At 36.3% G+C, this 22,651-nt stretch overlaps 1 protein-coding gene across 3 annotated transcripts in view; it reads right to left on the reverse strand.

Moving 5' to 3' along the window:
* Window positions 1–22,651, reverse strand: part of Ehbp1 (Eps15 homology domain containing protein-binding protein 1) — a 462,410-nt gene that overhangs the window by 4,673 nt on the left and 435,086 nt on the right. For all 3 annotated transcript variants that reach the window (XM_090398822.1, XM_090398820.1, XM_090398821.1), the window contains one exon: window positions 20,930–21,044. In XM_090398822.1, coding sequence (XP_090254948.1) covers window positions 20,930–21,044 — 115 coding nt within the window. The remainder of the gene's footprint in view (window positions 1–20,929; window positions 21,045–22,651) is intronic.

Raw genomic sequence — 22,651 nt, forward strand, 5'->3', positions numbered from 1 at the left:
GTTTTTAATAATAATAATACATTAATAAATAATTTACAATTACTTTTTCATTATTCTATTATGTATATGAAAGCTACGAGTAAACAAAAGATGATCACCCCTTAATTATTTTTATTGAATAATTGAGGCATTATCTTTCAAACTAACGCGGAGTAGAATCGATGTACGAAAAATAAAAAATATGGAAATTTTTTATAAACTGAATGCATACAGATCATATTTGCGCGCGCGCATACACACAATCAAGAGGTCGTAGATTACGAGGACTATTATCTCTGAACTTATGGTTCATGATACTCCTTTTGTAATCTTTGATATAAAGAGATAAGCAAAGCAAATTCATCTTTCATCATATACTATTATATTTTTATTCCCGAGGCCTACATTATTAGTCTTTTTTCATCCTTCACAGGTTTAAAGTTCTAGATTTTAATCCTTTAATATATTTCGACTTTTAAATTTTACAAGTATTCACCATTAATATCACATCATTCATCACTGACATTATTCTTTTGTCCACGTTCCATCTGTTAATAAGTATTCTATCATTTTCATCACACCATCGTCATTGGCAAAGGTAGGCAATAATACCTATATATGATTATTTCATTAATTCTTTAAGAGCTGCAATCAAAAGACATGTTCTGATCCAAGGGTGCTGCATAAAAATAAAGTTTTGCTTATCTCTCTTTATGTCATAGTTTTTTTTCTCTCTCTCTTCTGTATAAGTTAAGCTAATAACTTGACCTTTTTATTTCTGTTTTGCATTTACTACAATATATTCCCTACGTATTCCCCACGAAAGCGAAAAATCATAATTTTTATATCGTAATCGGATTGTTTGATAATTGCATATTGTCGGCCGGGTGGTTAGCGTATCTGCTCTCCAACCAAGAGGTCGCAGGCTCGAATCCCGCCGTGGGTATGGGCGTTTGTGATCGTCTTTAGGTGGAAGATGAATTTCATTGTCCGGTGTGAGACCACTGCTCCGCTTATTGGGAGTCTGAGGTGGTTGAAAAAAAATCCATGTTTGGTCTCTAGAGCAGGGCTTCCGGACCATGTGAAAATAAATAAAAAATTGACAAAAATGAAAAAAAAAAAAAAAAACCTTAGACCACCCACGGTACAAATGTACTACAGGTTTAGTAATAACCTTTCATAAGTTGTAAACATAAAAAAAAAAAACCTTAGACCACCCACGGTACAAATGTACTACAGGTTTAGTAATAACCTTTCATAAGTTGTAAACATAAAAAAAAAAAAATAATAATGCAGTGTCTTGTAGCTTTATCATAAAGACAGATGTTGATTGCATGCCAGTTGTGTCAAACTGGAAATCAAACTTATCGGAATATCACTTCATCCTCTAAGCATTATTTGCAAGTAATCTAAACCGTTTAAAAAGCGCAATGGAAAATCTTTAAGATCCTTTCACGTTTCGAAATGCATGCAAAAAACAAAAACTCATAAATCGTTCCACATTTCATACTGAAATCTATGACATTGCTTGTTTTACTTAAACCCAATTCCACAGAACAGGGTGATTAATTATTTTTCCCGTAGTCTTCTCTGTCTGTATATTGCATGTGTTCTTCTGGTCTGTTTTGCAGGATAATAAACCCGAGTTTCCGGGAAGGGGAAAACCTTCAATCTCCGTATGAGACCGGCTAACTCATCTTCACTTGAAGCCATGATAGAGGTTCTTCGTGTCCTAGAGGGGATTCGAACCTAAGTCTTTCCACCCAAGAGCATCATCCAAACCAACAGCTACGGAGGTTCCCCCCCCCCCTTAATGCCAAAACGATTTAGTTATATTATGCCTATGCACGTTTTGTACCTGATAACCAGAATACGAAATAAAGAATGAAATGTACTCCGAAACGTTAATGCTGCGGTATTTTAGATACTCCTCGGTCCTCTCTCAGCGTCTTCTGCTTTATCCTAGAAACGAAGGGCCTGTGATTTTCATCAGTGGAAGAGATTGAAGCTGCGACATATGTTATTCCACTGAGCAATCGCAAAAATTATCACCAAATTATTTCAAGGTCCTCCACCCGCAATGGAAGAATATTCTGGAGGGAAGTATTCTAAAGATGATGACGAAGTCGAGGACAGACCAATTTCAATTGTCAAAATAATGACGTAAAAGTGGTTCTGAATTTTTTTTTCGGGAGGGGAGGGGGAGCGGTCAAATTTGTTGGCTGATCGCGGATAGTAATATCTATGTTCTCCAATCAATACGCTAAAGATTCGAATCCCACTGCGGCGTGAGTGTACGTGAAGGTCTTTAGGTAATAAATGAATTTCGCTAGGCACTGCGAGTCCACCATCCTGCTTATTTGAGGCTTGAAGTGGCTTTTATATATAAAGTAAACAAGCGTCAGGAGTTTTTCAAATGAACTTTCACAACTCTTTCAGCTTAGTCCCTACACTCACATAAAGTGGAAAACAAAGGAATATTTAAGTAAAAGACTGCTTTTTAGTAAAACTGTATTTTTAAGGTGCTCTTCTGGTTTTATTTTTATCTGGAATTATGGCAAAGAAGACTTTTTTGTATTTAGAAAACTCTGCGGCTGAATTTTTCAGAAAAGTGAATATTTAAAGTCTACAGCTTTAATTGTTAAAACTTAAATGCAATACAAAATGATAAATACGATTTTATTTTTTCCCAAAGCAATATTGTGACATTAAGAAATATATTTCCAAACTCGTTATGTGATTCATAATTTTGCTAATAGCGATCTACCATATAAACATCTTTCGAATTATGTATGAAATAAAAAGTTCACAATATTTTTCTGTGAAATTGGGTTATGATTGATTACGAGATGTTAAACCTGAAGCTACTTAATGGAGTTACTGTGTTATGGGATGAGTCTTAAAAGTCTTTTATCTGAACGGGAAAAAAAGCCAATTGGTTACTATTTCACTATTCGGTCATGTTGTTTTCAGTGTGTGAAATTTCATATTAGATATTATTCTCCTGTCACGTTTGTTTAAAACTCATTAAATGAATTTAGTAATTCATCGCAGAGAAAAGTACATAAGATCATGATTACTTAGAACTCGATTAATGGCGTATTCTTCCTATACATTTTATTCCATCCCTTTCAAATGTATAACATATATATAAGAGCGTGGGTTATATGTAAGTATTGCATGCATAATACGATACGAAAGATGAAAAATGTAATAAACACTTAATGATCTCTTGGTTATCTACTCGTTTAACTCGCATTGCAGTGTTTAATATACTAGAGATATTAAATGCGTAGATTAAACACGCCTAAATTCCTCATTTTAAAGCCTTTTGATATAAATAGTATTAAGTTATGGTGCGGAATGTAAAGTACCTGTGCGCCCTACATGGTAGATGGATTTCGAATATTTTACCACCCTTTTGCAGGGATAATGCGAAGCTTTATGTAACTTAGCATCTTGCCTTAGAAATAAGTCACTCGGAGCCACGCGATCACAACTTTCGGAAAATAATATTACATGGGGCTATAGGGAAACCATTGGACTAAAGGACTAAAAGACCCTTGCATATAATGTTGCCATTTTCAGGGAAGACGAAGTGAAGCGACAAAAGAAAGGCGAGTCCTTGCATGGCTTATGGCAGACGAGACGCTGATGCATGCAGTCTTCTGGGACGGCCTAATCCGAGCGGAAAATGAGCTGGCCACGGAATATGACGGCACGGTAGAAAACACTGGACTGTAATCCCTAAATAATTACACGAGGACGTTGCCGATGCACACTCGCGGGAGATGGCATGTAGTTGCGGTGGCTTAGAGCCTGCTGCCGCCTCCAACTTGGGATGCGATGTTCGGGAAAATAATTACATGCTCTTACTACAACTGATGGATCACGAGCTCTTGCATACGAGCGGAATCTACGCGACAACAACGTACTTGCGCAATGTTGCCAAAAACTTTGAGGATGTAAAGCGAACTTTAATATCCATTCCCCGTGTAGCTTTTGTTCTTATGCACTGTAATAATGCTGCAAAACACAACGTTAAGGAACGAAAATCTAGTCACTTGCAGTTTTGTTTTCTGAAAAAGCCTGAATTGTTATGATGATGTTTGAAAGTGTGCCAATCACAAACGTACACAGTCAAAGTCCTGCAACATAAGGGTATTAATTACAAACCTTATTAGTTCAACAGCTTTGGAAGTGGAAAGGAGCACAAAATCGACTTTGGGGAAAATAAAGGTGTTATCGTAGTCCAAAAAATTAATAATAATAAAAAATATGTCGCAGACATTTGGGTTACAACGCAGCAGCAATAAGATTTTCATTTCTCATTCACGGCAAATAGGTAGTGCTCTCATAACTATGCTCGATAAGGAGATATAACGCTGTCAATTTTCACTCTCCACCTTCAAAAGCGAAATTTTCCTCGAATTACAATTAATGAGCTAAATCCGTGTCTAGGAAAAGATTATTGCATTCTTGATCACCTGCAATCAAGAAGTCTGATTCGAGAACATTTAATTAGAGTAATATCTTATCGATAGAGGAGAGCAGTTTTGTTGTGTAATAAATAAAGCACAGGAGAGGGGTGGGAAAGAAAAGAATACGCTGATGGTTTTATGCAGAACGCTCCAAAGAATACATATAATCCTTACAATACGATGTGTGTGTATATATATAAGTATCTTTAGTATGTCAAATGGGAACTCCCCCTTCCTCCACATGTATATGTTACATCAATGTTTCCCTCGTATTCATAAAATATTACTCTTCTTAGTTTTATTTATTGATAAGGATGGATTCGGTAAAATAATCAAATACGAGTACATAACATCGATCGAATCGCGATAAACTTAAACCGATTTTAATATGGAAAAAACTTAATCATCCAGATAATTTATTTCGCAGTATTAGAAAAACTTGTGTTTGAGTGAGGAGAAAAAGCTACAGTAAAAGAATGAGCGTTTTGCTTTCCTCAGTATCTGTGAATCCAAGGCTTAGTGCATCCGTTATTAAAGATACTTGGAAATCAAAGAGGATACAGGACTGCAGGGGTATTTATAATCATAACTAAGAGTGGATTGAATAGATCAGACTGTATTTGGACTATTTTTTTTAGAATCGCTTATCCTCACTCCTAAGCCCACGACACTTCATCTCATTGTGTTTTCAGGTCTGTCTGCCCAAACCGAAGAGAAAAAACGTTGTCACTTCTATATAAAGTACAACATTGCCGAATGCATAGAAATGCCTATATTGAAACTACTCATTGACGGAGGGCGTGTAATGTTAATATCATTTTTTTTTTTTTTAGTTTATCCGATAATCAACCGCTCTTGCAATAATTTCGAGTGACGAACGAAATAAAAATGTACACTATTTTATTTATTATTATTACATCACACCTCCAGGGAGTCCAAAGACTCATCGAGGGAGGGCACCCACTCCACAACTCTGTTTCACTCACTCAATTCACAGCGAACCATACCGTCTACACCAAGGCCATCTACTACCCACCACCACAACTAATATTTTCAAAGACAATCACAAACATCCATGCCCACGGCGGGATTCGAACCCACAGCCTTTCGGCTGGAGAGCGGATGCTAACCACTCGGCCAACCAGGCCGGCAAAAATTTAGTAGGCACCGGTGGGATGGGATTTAATATCAAGAAAACTTAATTTTCGATTTGTATTAAGCCAGTGTGGGATATAAATCGAGATCTTAACTTCACAGGGGGGGGGGGGGGGAACATATCTTGGTTTTTATAGAATCCAGTCGAAGTGTATACTGTACTATCTCAATAGCTTTCAGGAATTTCTTACGTGTTAGTTGTATGAAGTACAATGCATTTTTTTCATTCCAAATAAGATACTACTAATTCGTGAGGTAAAAAGCCCTCTTCGACTAGGATGTTTGTCCAACACAGGAAGGACGGAAGCACTTTATATCTTGTTCACTTTTTTCTGGAAGGGACATCATTATACCGACAGACAGCTCCCTGCATGCCGCCTCTAGTTTTTTCGTCAGAGAGAAATCAGAAGAATCCGTAATAGTTTGAATACCTCAAGTTTTCGGATCCTGATGGTGTCGCATCGTTCCTCCCACTTCACTTCTGTTTTAGAATTAACATCCACCGACCTACATTGTATTGGAAATCTTTCACACTCTATATAATGATGTAATCTTATATTCAGTCAATTATAAAAAGGGAAAATGTTAAAACTATCGTCCCATTACCCTCATCTCAGTTCTCTAGAAAATAATGGATAAAGTCGTCAACGGTTAACTTTTTCACACTTAGAAATCTAATATCTATATTTCCAGGGTACTCAGAGTGAGGCGTGGAGATCTCCAAACATCCACTACAACTAGAACCTTCAACTGTTCAAGAACCACTTGTCCACGGACAATACTGATGCGATGTTTTCCGAATTCTCGTGTGTGGGGTTGATATATATATATATATAAAATGAGAAGCCTTTTCATGTCACGTTTTTTGAAACGTTTGAAAACTCAGGAGCTACCCTGAGTGTCGAGTCTTCAAAATTCAAGGAGAACCGGCCTGCCAGTCCAGAACACGGGGGGGGGGGCGCCGTAGGCGTCAGGGGGCGTCCCCACTAGGTACGTAGGCGTCAGGGGAGGAGTCCCCCTAGTATATATATAATACTAGGGGATATGCCCCCCTCCTGGCACCTATATATATATATATATAGGTGCTCATCGTTCCGTTTTATATATATATAAAACGGTTCTCCTTGAATTCTGATGACTAGACACTCAGGGTAGCCGCTGAGTTTCAAAACGTTTCAAATAACTTGACAAAAACGTTACAGCCTACATCTGTTTCAAGCCGACGTCACATCCGTTGCCAATTTCAGCTTATCATTTTATATATATATATATATATATATATATATATATATATAAAATTCCAAAAACCTTGCTTCTGAAACATGACTTATCATGCTGTAAATCATAAAGTATAAAAAAACGTCAGTTTTTGTTATGATCACAATATTCAATTTAACTGTGGAGAAAATATATACATAACGTTGGAATGAAATACTTTCCTTAACTAAGTTAGAAAAACTTTTTTTTTCGTATATGCAGAATAATTTAAATTACATTTAGGCTACTGATTTGTTTCGGCTCACCATTCAGAAATTTTACGCCGACATCGATGCCTTATAAACCTGAATAACGAGGTCAGATCGTTCAGGTCAATTCCATAAGTGTGGGCAAGCTTATACATCACTGGGACTTCCAGCAGTGGAAGTTTCCCGAATAATTTTCTAGTAATTTAGCATGTACCCTTAGGTGTTTCTTTTGACAACATTGCGAAATACGTAGTATTCAGATAAGGGCAGTATATGATGTAGAATTTTCTATATAATACTTCGACGCAAACTTGCTAATTCATGCCTTTTGAATTGAATTTCACATTTATACTGAGTAATGTTATATACTTTAGTTTATATATATGTATGTATGTATATGTATGTCCTTGAGGATCATAAGTAGTTTAGTTATTGTCTAAACTATTACTCAACTTATATATATATATAATTTGTAATATAGTTTGTTGAAATCGGTATTGGGTAGCATATATCAGAAAAACCTAAACTGCGCACACTTCAATAACATGTGCACCTTCCTTTGGCCGTGATCACTTTCAGATATTTTTAGACTATTCTTCTCTCAACATGACCATCCGATCGTGTACCATTGTAACATATTACGCTAAATTAAGAGAGGACTGTGCAGTCCAGTCCAGTTCGTTTTTCTTTTTCATTCTTACAATTTTCGTCAAACTATTTTGCAACAGCACTTCCAGTACAACATTGTGCACTACCGTGCGTAACATGGGTGTGTTCCGTATAACTGACAGGATGTAGGAGGCATTTGATCGAAATATATAAATAAAATATTATATATCCTCCTGAGTTCATCTTAGGTACTATAACCAAAAACCCATACCACGAGGCAGATCCAGAACCATTACACTTCCACCACTGAACTTCATAGTTGGGAAGAATACACATGGGCATAAGGCGTTCCCCATCCAGCACTCACTCATCCAATCGGAAAAGGATGTAGCGTGATTCGTCGCGCCAGATTAGACTTTCGGTACACTGTGGACCAGTCACGATGTTCTTTGCATCAATGCAGTCTGCACTGTTACGAATGCCATTGTCGATATTTGGCTTACTGTGCAGCTGCTTTTTCGTAGAAACCAAGACTGCAGCTGTTTATGTAATGTCCTACAACTAATTCTACACCTTATTTGATTCTCTGGGTTCCTAGTCGATCGTTTTCGGTATCGCCTTTTGGTTCCTTAGTGTCAATTCCTGGATTTTTTTTTTTTTTTTCCTGTCTTCGTTGAAGCGGCACCCAAATTTCCAACGAAAACCCTGAACATCCGTCCTAAGCTCTTCTTCAAGTGCTGTTACCAGTATACAAATATACAGCAAGCCTTATATAGCGGTAGAAGCCACGTTGACGACAAGAACATGAATGTCAGTAAGTTTCATTCTAAAATAAGAGAGGAAGATGTCTAAAGCGAAAGCAGCAACGCTTGTGTTAAGCCAACATGTTGAAGGATGCGCGTATAAATTAGTACAATCTCACATATATATAGTATAATTATATTATTGCATAATATAATATTGTTATGCAATATACCGGGTAGAACTACGTGGTTGGTATTTCCAAAAACCGGCAATTTACAGATGTGAACGGATATGCCAAATTAGAAATGACTTAAGTTATGCGGTATTCGTTTATCCGACAGATTTTGGTTCATTTGTACAGTGGAGAGCAGATATTGAAAAATGAAAATAAGTTAGTGAGTAAGAATGAAATAGCCGATAAAAAAAAAAAAAAAAAAAGAAAACATTACGAGTTTCCTGCAATATTTTTAATAGAATGCATAACCGATTTCGTACATCTCTTTTTATATAAAAGTCTTATTAATTTATTTGCGCGTTAGAAACTAATCTTCGTTACCGTAATATTTGCAAGATGCTATATGCAGTTGAATTCAGCAATTCAATACCTGCTTTAATAATGTATGAAAGATTTCAGATTTAAATTGTTCCAATAACCATGTATCATAGTGTGCAAATATTATGGAAATGAAACTTAGTCCAGTAAACAAACACGGACATTTTTTTAAAAAAATCTCTACTCGATTTTTAATAGAATCTTCATTTTCCAGCGAAAACTATACAAAAAAAATAATGGTAGAGCGTAAGTTATTCAGGTGACTAAAACAGATCACTGCTGTAGGCCTCACGTCTCTTTCTCGCTCTTGCACAACCTCAAGAACGCTTCAAAATTCCTCCTAAAGGTGCATTCGCTGGTAAATGTATATTGGTACGATCACAACTGTCAAGCATCAGACTCTAACTCTGACGGATGAGAAGGCGGTGGCTAGTCGACCTGAAGGTCCGCTAACCTTCATCAAGTGCCTTTGTAACACAGCAATTACAGGACAGGAGGTGTCAGGGTCACACTGCTGCTTCATTAATCATAATCGGATGAATAGGAAAGAGAAGACGAAAGAAAAACTAACGTCTTTCCTAATATTTACGAAAATGCATAGTGTTATTTGAGGGAAGGTTCTTTGAAGAGGGTAGAGATTTATACTAAGTACAAAACTTCTTTTAGGACTGTATCTGCAGACCGCAGATACAGAACTCGAACCGTTCTTCACGCTAAACTAACATAACTCTGATATATTTTTTTAATTACTGCTTTAAATTTTTACATGTTCTATAAGGATAGTTTGTGAGTCTTTCAGCTGTATATAGCGCATGCTTCCACTCTTTAATTCTTCTTCATCATTAACACTGAAAAATATCACAAATAATTTCTGTACCACTATGGATCAAACAATCTTCCACACAATAACAAAATCCACCTCACCAACTATGTTGTTAACGTAAACAATTTAGCACACAATGCAAACTTCCGCCTGTTAAAAGAATCTTCACTGCATTCGTCGGATATGACATCACATGCCAGAGAATGACAAACCTAGACTTCCTGCTTTTTATTTAATATTATTTTATAATGTATCTTCTTCACTGGTCAAAATTTTTCTTGCCTCATTCTGTTGCATTCAATTATCATCTTTATCGTACTTTAAATTCCGATAACCATTTTGATTCATTAATATTTATCTCTAAAGCTTGATTTTTTGCTGTCCAAATATCCGAACAATGAGGTTGTCTTTATTAAAAACTTCAACGTGCGTCCAACTAAAACAGGCTTCCATTTTCAATTTTCAACGATTGCTTTCCTCAAGATGGAGGAAACGAAGAGATATTTGATGTCAGCAATGATATAACAAAGAGTTCTCTCTATCTACCAGAATACTAAATAATCCTTACTATCCTCCCAGCACTAGTTCTTACAAATATCCTGTGGATGACAGCTCTCCATTGTTAACTCATAACATGGTACAAGTTTCTGTTTTCTAAGGCATATCTTTCTCCAGCCACTATCAATCTCGTGTCATCCATTTGGCAACACCGGAATACCGATGGGACGACTTCCGTGATTTCTATTCTTCCTTTCGGTGATTTAATTACACTTTCAGTTCTCCTGATCCAAACACCTGAAATAATTGTTACCGAAATAAAGCTTTCACCTTCTATTCCATCCCAAATCGCCAACTATTATTCAAGTATTAGTCCTGCAACAAGTGTACCCTTGCCAGGGCACACTTGTTGCAGGACTAATACTTTTATAATAATACTACTAATACTAATAACTAATACTACTACCTTTATTGCAGCTTGTAACATCTAGCGATGTTACAATCTCTTACGAGGCATCCTTCGACATGCTTAGATTCGCGGCATATTGCATTCTTTATAGAAACCTGCCTCCAAGTCAAACGGCAATCGTATTGGCTAAGGCTGCTTCTTTCACTCCCACTCAAAGCGTAATGTCTTTTTTTCTCTAACTCCAAGTATGACCGATGTGTTATTTCCATCCACAGCCACTGGAGATAATCCATAACCTAAGAAAAGAGCCCATATCAGAATGCCACTTCAAAACTCACTGTGGGAAAACACACACACAGTATTCTTCAGACATTATCCATCACACAGGATTTTGATTGCTTCACAGTCCAGTCCACATTCAATGCATTCTTTGATCATTGCTAATCGACTTAGTGTATTTGTTAACAAGAACAAATGCATACCTACTTTGTGAAAATTAATACCACGAAGCTCGCTACATCCTTTGAAAACACGATTGCTTGTGACTGCTTAAATTTCAAAGACAAATTCTTTAGAATCTCATTTCATTACGAGATGAGATAAACAGCTTTCTTAGGAGTATCGGTTGGTGTCATTCAGTATAATACCAAAACCATACAAGTATTTAGAGTTCAGTTCTCCTACACTTCCATTTCGTCAGCAGTTTGGACTTGAAGTCTTAACTGTTGTAAACGAACCCCTATTCATTAAATGACATCGGATTGTTGTCCCATTCGAAAACACTTAACTCTTAAAAATGTCTTCATCGTTCGGTACACAGAATCAAAATAACTTTCAGTCTCATCCACCTTACTGTAATCAAAAGGGTGTCCGATGACTTTTTTGTAGAACAGTAGATTTTGAATTGAATATATAAGGATCATTTTAAAAGTTCTGTGCACCACATTCCATATTGTTAAACCAAACATTTATTTAACAAATATATTTACAGGCCTTCAATATATAGTCTCCATTCTCAATGGACTTTGGGACGACCAAAAATACTTTGTAGTATTTTTGGTCGTCCCAAAAATACTACAAAAAGTCAAAACGACGTATAGGGAAATAAATTACAACACCACGTTTATTTAAATGTAAGTATAGTTTTAAAAACTAAAAATATACAAGTTAACGTAAATAAAAGTAATCGTCAAAAAATAAAATTGTGTCTCACGTGAAAAGTGCCGCCGGGGCGCCCCCAGCTACGCCACTGTCCATTCTGCCTTAAACTTTAGTATTCTTGTTGATTCTCTGCCTCCCCTTTTTTCTCTTAAGCTCTTATATGAACTATTATATCTGTAGTCTTCAGAACAACTGTTTCTAATACAGTTATCGCATCCATAAGTTAAAACCCGTTTAAACGCCGTTTTTTGTGCAATTAATTTAATGTTCTGACAAATTTCTCTTATGACATATCAGTTGACTCCCCTTACCAAACCAGATGATATTCTTACCATAGCTGATATCAAAATTGGAGATCTTAATATCCAATTTTGACACAATCCCACTCTATTTCATAATGTGATCCATAGATGATGAATAAGAGTGGAGATAGCTTATCTCAAACCCGATTTCACATCGAACCGTCTTTGTGTACCTTCTTTAATTCTAAGTTCTGAATTACAACTTAAGACTGCGTAGTATCGATATAATAGAGCCTCCGTTGCTGAATTGGTACAGACGAAGACCTTCGGTTGGAAACATCTGGGTTCGAATTTCGTGGGACGTGAAGAAATTCTATTAGAGCTTTTCAACTGAAAGTGAGTTAGCCGGTCTCATACGGCGATGGAAGTTTTTTCAACCCCCCCCCCATTTCCTTCCCAGAAACTCGTGTTTTTCACCCCGCAAAGTGTCCAAGGGTACATCACAACTTATATACAAATAATACTCATAGGCTTAGGGCTAACTAAGTTTAAGTTCCTGTTAGAACTGCTGATTACACCATATACAATACTTATAACGTTACGAAAAGCTTTCTCTGGGCATCTTCTCATGTCAACCTTGTTAAATCGCTATTATTTCTTAACTATTTGTCTTCAGGTGAAGATCTGGTTATGATCTCTGTTTAGCTTGAACTCAACTTGTTCTTTCCCAAGTTTCCTCAGCCTCTTCTCAAAGTATGCTAACAACATCTTACCTGACACGCTCAGCTGAGAAAATCCTCTAATTTTCGCATTCTTTTTGATTTCCCTTTTTTTACAGATAGATACCATGGGAATTCTACTCCGTTAATCCGGAATTTGACCTTCTAACCAGGCCGTCTGAATTACGCAGTCTAACTACTGTAAAACTTTCATTCCATATATGAGCATTTCTCGTCGAATATCACCTACTTCAAGTATCGACATGTGCTCCTGAATGCATTTCTCTTAAATATGTTCAGCCACTGTTCGTTTCATTTAAGTCTTTCACAAAGTGATTACTGCAGACATCCAGAAATTTGTTATCTTCATTTTTTATGTCACCTTCATCTCTGATGGTCCTTTTACGGTACTCTTTTTCTCCGGTTAGCCTCCAGAACATTTTCCTACCTTCCCGATATTTATCTTCTACATTCTTACTAACCTTTCTATAACATTTGTTTAGCTTTCTTATAATTTTTTAATGGGCAATTTTTCAGAGCAATCGCCGACTTTTTAGGTAGGAACTTTTCGGTATGCATTTTTCTCTTCTGACTGCCTCTTTAACTTCTTAGTTCCCCACGAAGTTCAGATTTTCCTGTCCTTGCAAAAATGCTTCACAGCCCCTTTAGCTGAATTAGTCAATGTTTTTTCTTCAGTCTGCCACTGAATCTCTAAGGAGTGTTTTATTTTCTAACCCTTTCAGTTTTCATCGAACAATATTTCTATATATTAGTTACAGTTCGCCCCCTGAAAGGTGCTCGACTTTGATTGTTTTTAAAACGTTCTTAAACACTTCTTTTCAACATGATATTCAATTTTATCCTGAAGCAGAAGTTTGACAACGCCTTGCGTTAGTGAGAGTGAATGAAGAAACTGTTCATAAGCTGAGTCGGTCAACTGCTTGTGCAAATATTATTCTCCACTAGTAAACAAATTTTAGCACGTTTCATTACCTGTTTACAGCACTATTCCATCTCGGAGGTCTAACATCCTGTCACGCACACTACTTAATTTGCTTTTGAACAGCATCACTGGGGTTTTCCCAACACAATCTCCGGATATTCGCTCACGAATAGTAAAAATTAAAAGTAAATAACACAATAAAATAAATAAAAAAAGATAAATAAATAATAAGCCACTATAGGAAATAAGCAAACACATATCAGCAACTTAATTTTATGGAATTAATTGTATCAAAGCACGCTGATTGCATCCAAATGCTATCATAGTTCTTGATTTAGTTGATCTTTAATTTACCCATTCTTTCATAAATTATTATTTACTATCTACACTCAGTAGCCAGTTTCTCAAGTGTACTTAATAAATAAGTCCCCCCCCTTTTTCTTTCAATTTTTGCTGAACAACGGAGCATGCGCTGTACATTGCAATCGTAGATAGTCATAACTTTACCAACGATTTATACAAAAAAGCAAATACTGGAGACAGCTTCTCACGTCTGATTTAGACAATAACAAAATGATGCTAATCTTTTTCCACACAAAGAAATTTTCTATTAACGGTACACCAACGATGTATTTAATATTGTTCAATTATTTAATCAGTTATATATACCGGCTTCGTAGGCTTAATTACTTCGTCCGTAATTCCAAACAATAACAGTGTGATATTTTCTCCCAGAAACCAGAGGTCCTCGATTGCTTTAGGGTTACGGAGATCGGTTATCCTTATGGGAATCAATAATGGAGATGAAGAGGATCACAAAGAGTTTTTTTTTTTTTTTTAATCCATTAAAGGCTGGCACGGTGGATCTGAGGCAACATATTCATCATTCGTTTAGTCTTAAAAAGAGAACAGTATGAACGAATAAGAAATACAAAGAAAAATCGAAGAAAAAATATGGATAGCCATTCTGCTGATCGATTAAGCTATAGCAATGAAGTCCATGCGAATTATTTCTGGAAATGAGCACAATACTAAATTATTTTTTTATTAAAAATTATCTGACATATCTAACCATCGAACAGAATTTTGAAAGATGACAGACTTCCTCGTCCTGTCTTCTGAATAATGCTATCCAGGCTTTTGTATTTAGTAATTAAGTTTCCAAAAACGTTCAGGTTTTACTGGTAAAAAATATGTTTATAATGAAATAATTATATAGCACGTATTTTTAGTCATTTACAGATTAATGGCAATGAATTTCCCCAAATCCCTCTGGTGCATGCAAACTTGGGCATATTCCGCAGATGCCTCAGAATGGGCTATGGCGGATATGTGATGGAACTGTTCGTTCCGCTTAATCTCAAATGCTCAAGCGGACTACAAGATCTAGTGAGAGAAACAAACCAGTCCTCGTGTTTCTGGAAAGATCCAGGCCTTGTGACAAAGCGCATAGTATCCTGTATAGTATATGGCTAATTAACTCGAGTAACATAAAATAAAAAGTTTTTTTTTTTTTTTTTTTTTTTTTTTTTTGCCTAGACAAAAATAATCAATTTTTGTCTAGGCATTATTCAGTCAAATTATTATCCACATCTTACAACAGACAGAGAGAGAGAGAGAAAGAAGGTTGCATTCTCTCTCTCTCACACACAGACACAAACAAAAATTCCACCACAAGCAAAACTATATATGCTATTTATGTAATATAGATTTTCCTTAAAGCCTCCGTAGCTCGGTATGGACAAGCCCTCTGGTTGCAAAGACCAAGGTTCAAATTCCGTCTACAACGTGAATTTGAACCTTTTCAGGGCTTTTCAATCAAATCGTGATTTGCCGGTCTCATACGGAGGTAGAGGGTTTTCCTCCCTCAGAACAAGCAAACCAGCCCATGAACAGACAGTTATTAAGACATAAAATGCTTTCCATTGGAAGAGGGATGCAGCAGAGGGCTCAACTCGTACTGGATGGATTTTTCTCATACAGATAATTCGAGAATCCTACTTTAGAGACGAAATACGAAACTTTTCCCAAGCCATTTCCCGCCTCTAGTACTGTACAGATTTTACCTTGCGAAGTAAATCGCTTACGAATTATGTTCTAAACATCCATGCGATATTGGAATTCGAATCAACAGTCTACTGGTTGGAGAGCAGGGACGCTCCTAGTTGGCAGGTGGACGTTTGACATCGCTCCACCAGTAACACAGAATCTAACTGGTGTTCCAAAAACACTCCCACACAGTTCGACATCAGTTTGCAGTGCTGAAATGATACCTCTGCAGATTCATGCAGTTGTCGCCGTACTATGCAGTTAGTATGGGATAACTCGCAGTGGGATTCGTTGGACTACGCAACCGTTTCTACTTTTCAAATGTGAAACGACTGACAAATTGAAGATCGTCTGCTACCACATCCGTACTGTATGTTTCGATATGTTCCTGTGGAGTTCATTAATTTACTGTGCTGCCATTTGACAGATTACGGTCGGTTTGTTCGACTGTACGATTCTTGTAATAATCTGCCATCTCTCATATTTAACAAATTTACTGCCAAGTTTTGCGCTCTTTTCTTCACAAACTCACCATATGATATGGTTTCCTTCTCAAAGGATTGAAAACTATATGATAGGAGAAAATTACTGAAAATTCATGCTATTTTATATAAATCCAACAAGTTGCCAAAATATTTCATATGAAAAGTGGGGGAAAGCAGCACTTCATTTCGATCTGATACGTAAGGCCTGATCTGGGTTAAACTGAAGGCAAATCAATATATTTTTTAAAAAATCATCGTATTATATTGTATTGCGAAATTTGTTCATCTTTGCCAAATTGCGTACAAAGAATAAGCAGAGTACACCTGATTGGAAAATAGCCATTAAGTAGTATAGTAATTCAGTAGGAGTAATGATCGAAAAACCTCAAAAAAAAAAAAAAAGGAGGCAATAACTGAATTTGAACAGGTTTGTTAGCGTGTGATATATGTCATAAAGTATGAGGAAAGCAATGCAAGTAATATTAGGCTGATTTTTAAGCATTCTCAGATATAGCCAAATTAAAGCAAATATTGCAGCCAAATAAACCTGGAATAGTGCACAGTTCTAAAAGATAAACTTTGAGAGAAGGTAAAAATGGAACTATGCCCACGGCGGGATTCGTATCCCCAGCTTGTTGGTCGGAGAGTGGATATGCTAACCACTCGGCCTAGAAGGACGGCAAATATAATAAATTTTCATAATATCTTGATGTAAAATTACATTAAGTTCCGCTCGGAATCTATATGGGACTCATACCGCAGCAGAACAACTATATCCCCGTTCAATTTCACTGCGCTTTCTTTCCCGCACTTTTTAGCCTTAATCATCATTATTTTCACTTTACTCTTAATATTTTTGTACTCCTCTCTGTTCTGAAGAGTTTTACTGGTACTATCTCTTATATCACCTCTTCTTTTCCATCTTCTTCATTTGTTGACTCATCCATTCTTATATCTTCTCGCCTCTTATCTTCTCTTCCAAGGGCCTCTTCAGCAGCTTCGCGTACACATTTCTTTAAATGCGTTGTACTCAGATGCAGATCCCTCTCTGTTAAATCAAATTTCTGCTCAAGACATTGTCTATACAAATTATATGTATTATTATCTTATAACAATCCCATTATGTATATTGGGATCTCAGTTAACTCTACCATCATCATGTGAGGTATTTGACCTCCTAGACGTAACAGGAGGTCAAATACAGGACACAAAATCTACTTATGACCATATAAGCTGTCCTACATTCAACTCCACGGACCACACTCATATGTTGCACTATTGTTATTCTCTCTTGTCTGGCTACCAGTACACGAGTTATTGATTTCAGAGCTCTAGATGGCTGGGTTAATGTAAACTTATGTATATCTTTGCGTTTATAATATCCATTTAACACCTGACATCTCATTTTCAGACACCTGCATCATCCTACGTCCATGGTCATTAACATGATCTTCTTCATAATGTCCCACCGCATAATGATTATCACTTCATCCAACTCGACTATTAAAGTCTCTTAACAAGAATAATTCCATGCGCCCGCTTCTGATTCAATTATTTCTGAGATATTTACAATACTCTTACTTTTTCATTGAATGAGGTATCTTCACATTAAGCATAACTTCCAATAATTAAAAATTCCAGTTCATGTACTTTAAGAATAACTTTTCATTTACTTCTTTTTTTCCCCTATTTCTTCTTTTTATGAGGTTAGATACTCCGGCTTTAGCTCTTCTGCTTTTATCCATCCCACTCCACATATGTAGATATTTACCCAATATTCCCAAACCCTTACCTTTCTTCTTTGTTTCTGATAAGACCATAACATTTACTTTTTCAATTTCTGAATTACCTCATGATATTTAGTATTTAGACTTTGTACATTCCATGTGACAAAAATCATTGTCCGTTTCTTTTAAAATTGTCGCCAAGGAGATCCACCTGATATTTCCTTTTCTGTGATTCGAAGCAATATTATCCAGAGTGGGAGCTGGCCTATAGTGGAACTCCCAACTTGTTGGACTAGAGTGTTTGATTTTAGTTACCTTCTCTTAGGTACGTCGCCGACCAAATGCTAACGAGTCATACCTACCATATCCTGGAATTAAGACAGAAGAGAAACCCCCCAATCCTCAAATTCTCTAAAAGCATTAGGATCGGAATAAAATAATATTTAGTCTAGAAAGACCAAAATATAATAGAAAATCATGGAAGAGCTACTTCCCTTGCTATCCAGTTATTAGTCCTCTGTAGCCCTGTTGTTCCACGGGTCATTATACAATATATTCGGACAATCCCACCATATCTGGTGGGATTCCCCCCAGCTAATTATGCTAATCAATAAAGCGTATTATATGTATTTGCAACTCCATTCACATTTATTCCCTTCATTGAAGACTGAAAATAATGTGGATAGGGCGCAATCTTGTCTTGCACTTCTCTTTATTTTTTCTTAATTTCGGTTCGCATAAAATTTCTTAATTGGCTTTTCATCTCTACAATTAATTCTTTTATCGTATTATTTTTTTTAAAAAAACTTGTTTCATTGTACATTATCGAATGCATTTATTCTATCAAGATTTATCCTTCCTTCAAATCTTCTAATATTGTTATTAATGGAAATTCTTCTTCTTCTAGTTCATTTTCCATTCCAGAACTCAGACTAGACCAGCCTGGAGTCTCGAAGAGAAAGGGAACTACAAGACACAATAACTTCGTCTAAACAACACTATTTTCAAGGATTCTTTCTATTCATTAAGATATTAAGTAAGCTCTGAAGGAGAATATATAGTGTGCTGATGATGTAAAGTTGGGAAGAGCAGTAAAGAATCACGGAGTGAATAAGGATGGCATATTAATTCCGTGATTCTTTACTGCTCTTCCCAGCTTTACATCATCAGCACACTATATATTCTCCTTCAGAGCTTACTTAATATCTTAATGAATAGAAAGAATCCTTGAAAATAGTGTTGTTTAGATGAAGTTATTGTGTCTTGTAGTTCTCTTTCTCTTCGAGACTCCAGGCTGGTCTAGTCTGAGTAAATAGAGAGAGTAAATTTGTACTTTAGATTGAAGACTTGGAATCTAGGCGTGAAAGCGGCTGGGGAGTTCTAACTTTAGGGGTAATAATTGGAAACGGAGGTTAAGACAACGCAAAAAAAAAAAAAAAAAAAAAGCTGCTACGTTGAGAAGGACTGATGAGTACAAATAAATAAGTTATCATTCCTATTTATAAGACTTGAATCAAATCCGTATCTTGGCCACTTTTACAGATTTGATCATCGTCTGGACTTCAAAGAGAGAAAAAGGAAAGAAAGAAAACAGTCAATAAACAAAAATAATATTCTTATGATTTCTAGTCATATTCGTATTTCTATCTCTCTATGATACTAGACCTTGTCCTCGGAGACGAAAAACCTCTCTCTCTCCACTTCGTTTCAACTTCAATCTCTCCGGTAGCAAGTATCAAACAAAAAATGATAATTAGATGGTGCCAACGCTATAGAAGAATGCTGGGTGAGGAGGAAGCTCTCCATTCAGTTCCCTGATATCTGTGTGCTTTCACAACTCAGAGTGAACTACGTCCTCGAAGTCCCAATTTTATGACACCTGACCTTATTTTGTTATAAAATCGACTTTTCATCGGAACCGGGAATGCTGCTTCACCGGGAGTTATACACTGATTTTGTGTGTCTGAGTAGTTGAAATATACCCGCATTTCATTTCTGACAAAACATTCCTTCACAAACTTCAGCATCAATCTGAAGTTGTTCTGGTGTCGGTCTTGTTAAACATTTCAGCAGTTTCTGTAGACAGACCTTACATAGCTAAAGATGATGTACACAGTTTATCTTGGAGTTACCCCCACAATCTAGTACAAGGGGGCAGGACTGGATTTGACCGCGCTGAGTCGAGGCATGACCAAATTCATTTTACATAATAAAATACGTAACCATTAAACAAAAATGATATTATAGATCTATTCTTTTTTCTTCAGAACATATTGAAACCATAAAGTTTCGAAAGTGGCAGAGAGTTTATGAGAATACAACTTTCAGCATTAGAGTGGACTATATAATAGACTACGTAAAAGACGGACTTAGTCTAGAAGTTCGTACCTTTCCCTCTATTAGTGCGTCTGAGTTAGGTTTCACTGCCCTGACAGCTGCTTCAAATTATATGGTTCTCTTTAGAGGCCAGGTAGAAACATTACAAGGGAAAATTCCTCATTTCAATACTGCAACAATGCCATGTCACAAATGAGCCTAAAGCCAAATAATACTATTTAAAGACAGGATATTAAAGATCCGTTTATTATTATTATTATTATTAAGCACACTATTGAAACTATAAAATTGTGAAAGTGGAAGACAGTTTCTATATTTTCTTTAAATGGTATTGTTTGGCCAACTGAAGCCTTTAGGCTCTTCTGTCAAGAATCCTGATATAATTTATTAAGTTTTCACGAACGGAATCATAACTGAACATTTCAAAAGATATATAAAAATAGATATAGTTTGCTCACAAGGCCCTTTCGTTTAGCACGTACATAATTATGAAAATGCAGTATGAGAACGTTTGAGTCAGCCTTACTCGTATAATTTAACTATACATACGCTCTTTCCTGTGAATCCAGATGTTGCACAAGCTCGTTCCTCTTATCCACAATGGCTACCAACTTGTCAAGTAACATCTTTTCCTGATTTTTAAGCTCTTCAGTTTTTTGCCAATCTGAAATGGAATATCACAGCTTTAACTTTTCAGTTCAGGAGAAATTTAAACTTATTTTGTAAATTTCATGTACTTTATAGCTCAATGATTATATATATATATATATTTAAATAAATTTAAGAGGTTCTAAACTTAAAAAATATTTACAGCCTCTGAATCTATGCTGACTTTAGGAAGTGAGCTGATATTTTTAAATGCATGACAGACTCTAAAACTATGCAATGTATTTTGTATAGATATGGTGCAGATATCGCGAGATTTAATGAATATAACTATTTTACGGAGTACACTCTTGACAAGTATTTTGTACACTCAAGAATTACTGTATGTGCCACTTACACAAACCCCTAATTCGTCCCGAAGACAAGTCATCGCGATCTATTCATGGAGAGATCTATCGCGCTCTCTTAATGAACATCCTTCATTTCGTTGTGATTGAGAGTCCAGACAGCCAAGTTTTCCATATTGCTATCTTCAAAGCATGACAGGAGGCACTATCTAGCTGGAGTCCATTTGCAAAGAATTTCATATTGCAGCGGAAATAAATTCTTTGATGGCTCGTCCGTAATATCGCGGCATCTGTTTTTTTTTTTTTTAGAAAACTGCAGGTTCTAACCCTTTCTAGTAAGCAGAGCCATTATAAAGGTTTTTCAACTGAAAGATATGTTACGCGACCTGGCTATATGAGGTAGGCTAACTTATCTTTCCCATTCCGGAAAACGAGTTTGTTTTTGCGACTAAAATTATGAAGCCAGTGTATTTATGTCTGTTAAATGCGACTATTCTTGCCGGTTTGCTTGTTTTGTGGGATGAAAAACTTTTCACCCTCTCCACATGAGAAAGGCTAACCCACTTGCAGTTGAAAATCCCTTTGTCCACAAGGAATTCAAACCCGATCTGTCCAACCAAAGGGAATCAACGTAACGTTGTAACGGACTGAGCCATGGAGGCTCCCCACAAAACAGACATACTAGTCGGTGAATACACACAATTAAGACACAGTAATACTGGTCTCATACGAAGTACATTACGGTCGAAACATGTAAGAGTATGAAGCTCAAACTACTTTTCAATAATGGCATGATTTGATAGTCAGGGTTCCATGCATCACGGCATATGCTATTTCCAACAAACTTTGATATGAGGAGAATATACAAACTGGAAATGTTTTGTGGATATGTATTTCCACGTTTATTTATAATCAGAAATGCACTTTTCTCCATGAATCACATCATAATTTCCAGGCTCACTGTTTTCCTTCCCTACCAAAAGTTTATGGATTTAGCAGGAGATAAGATTTTAGATACTGCGGAAGTTATAGGTAAGTGATGTGAAAAGCCAGAATTAACAAGCAGATGTAGTTCTGTGGGACCTATGCAGTGAATTTACTGATATTTCCCTTGAATAAATGAACGCGTGTAGTCGCTGAGAAATACTGATGGGGAGAAAGCTTGTTCCATTGGACAGGGCCAGCCAGAATGACTAAAGAGGATGAAGTAGCAGAGCATGCTTGAAGTTGTATTGAGAATAGATAGTATTTCTGCCAAGTTTTAGCAGCTTTTTGAGCAAAGCGGAGAAATTACAGATGTCATTTCGGCTGAATAATG

This window comes from Typopeltis vanoorti, chromosome 10 (assembly GCF_054136105.1).
Source record: "Typopeltis vanoorti isolate ZY-2024b chromosome 10, IOZ_Tvanoo_1.0, whole genome shotgun sequence".
Classification (NCBI taxonomy): Eukaryota; Metazoa; Arthropoda; class Arachnida; order Uropygi; family Thelyphonidae; genus Typopeltis; species Typopeltis vanoorti.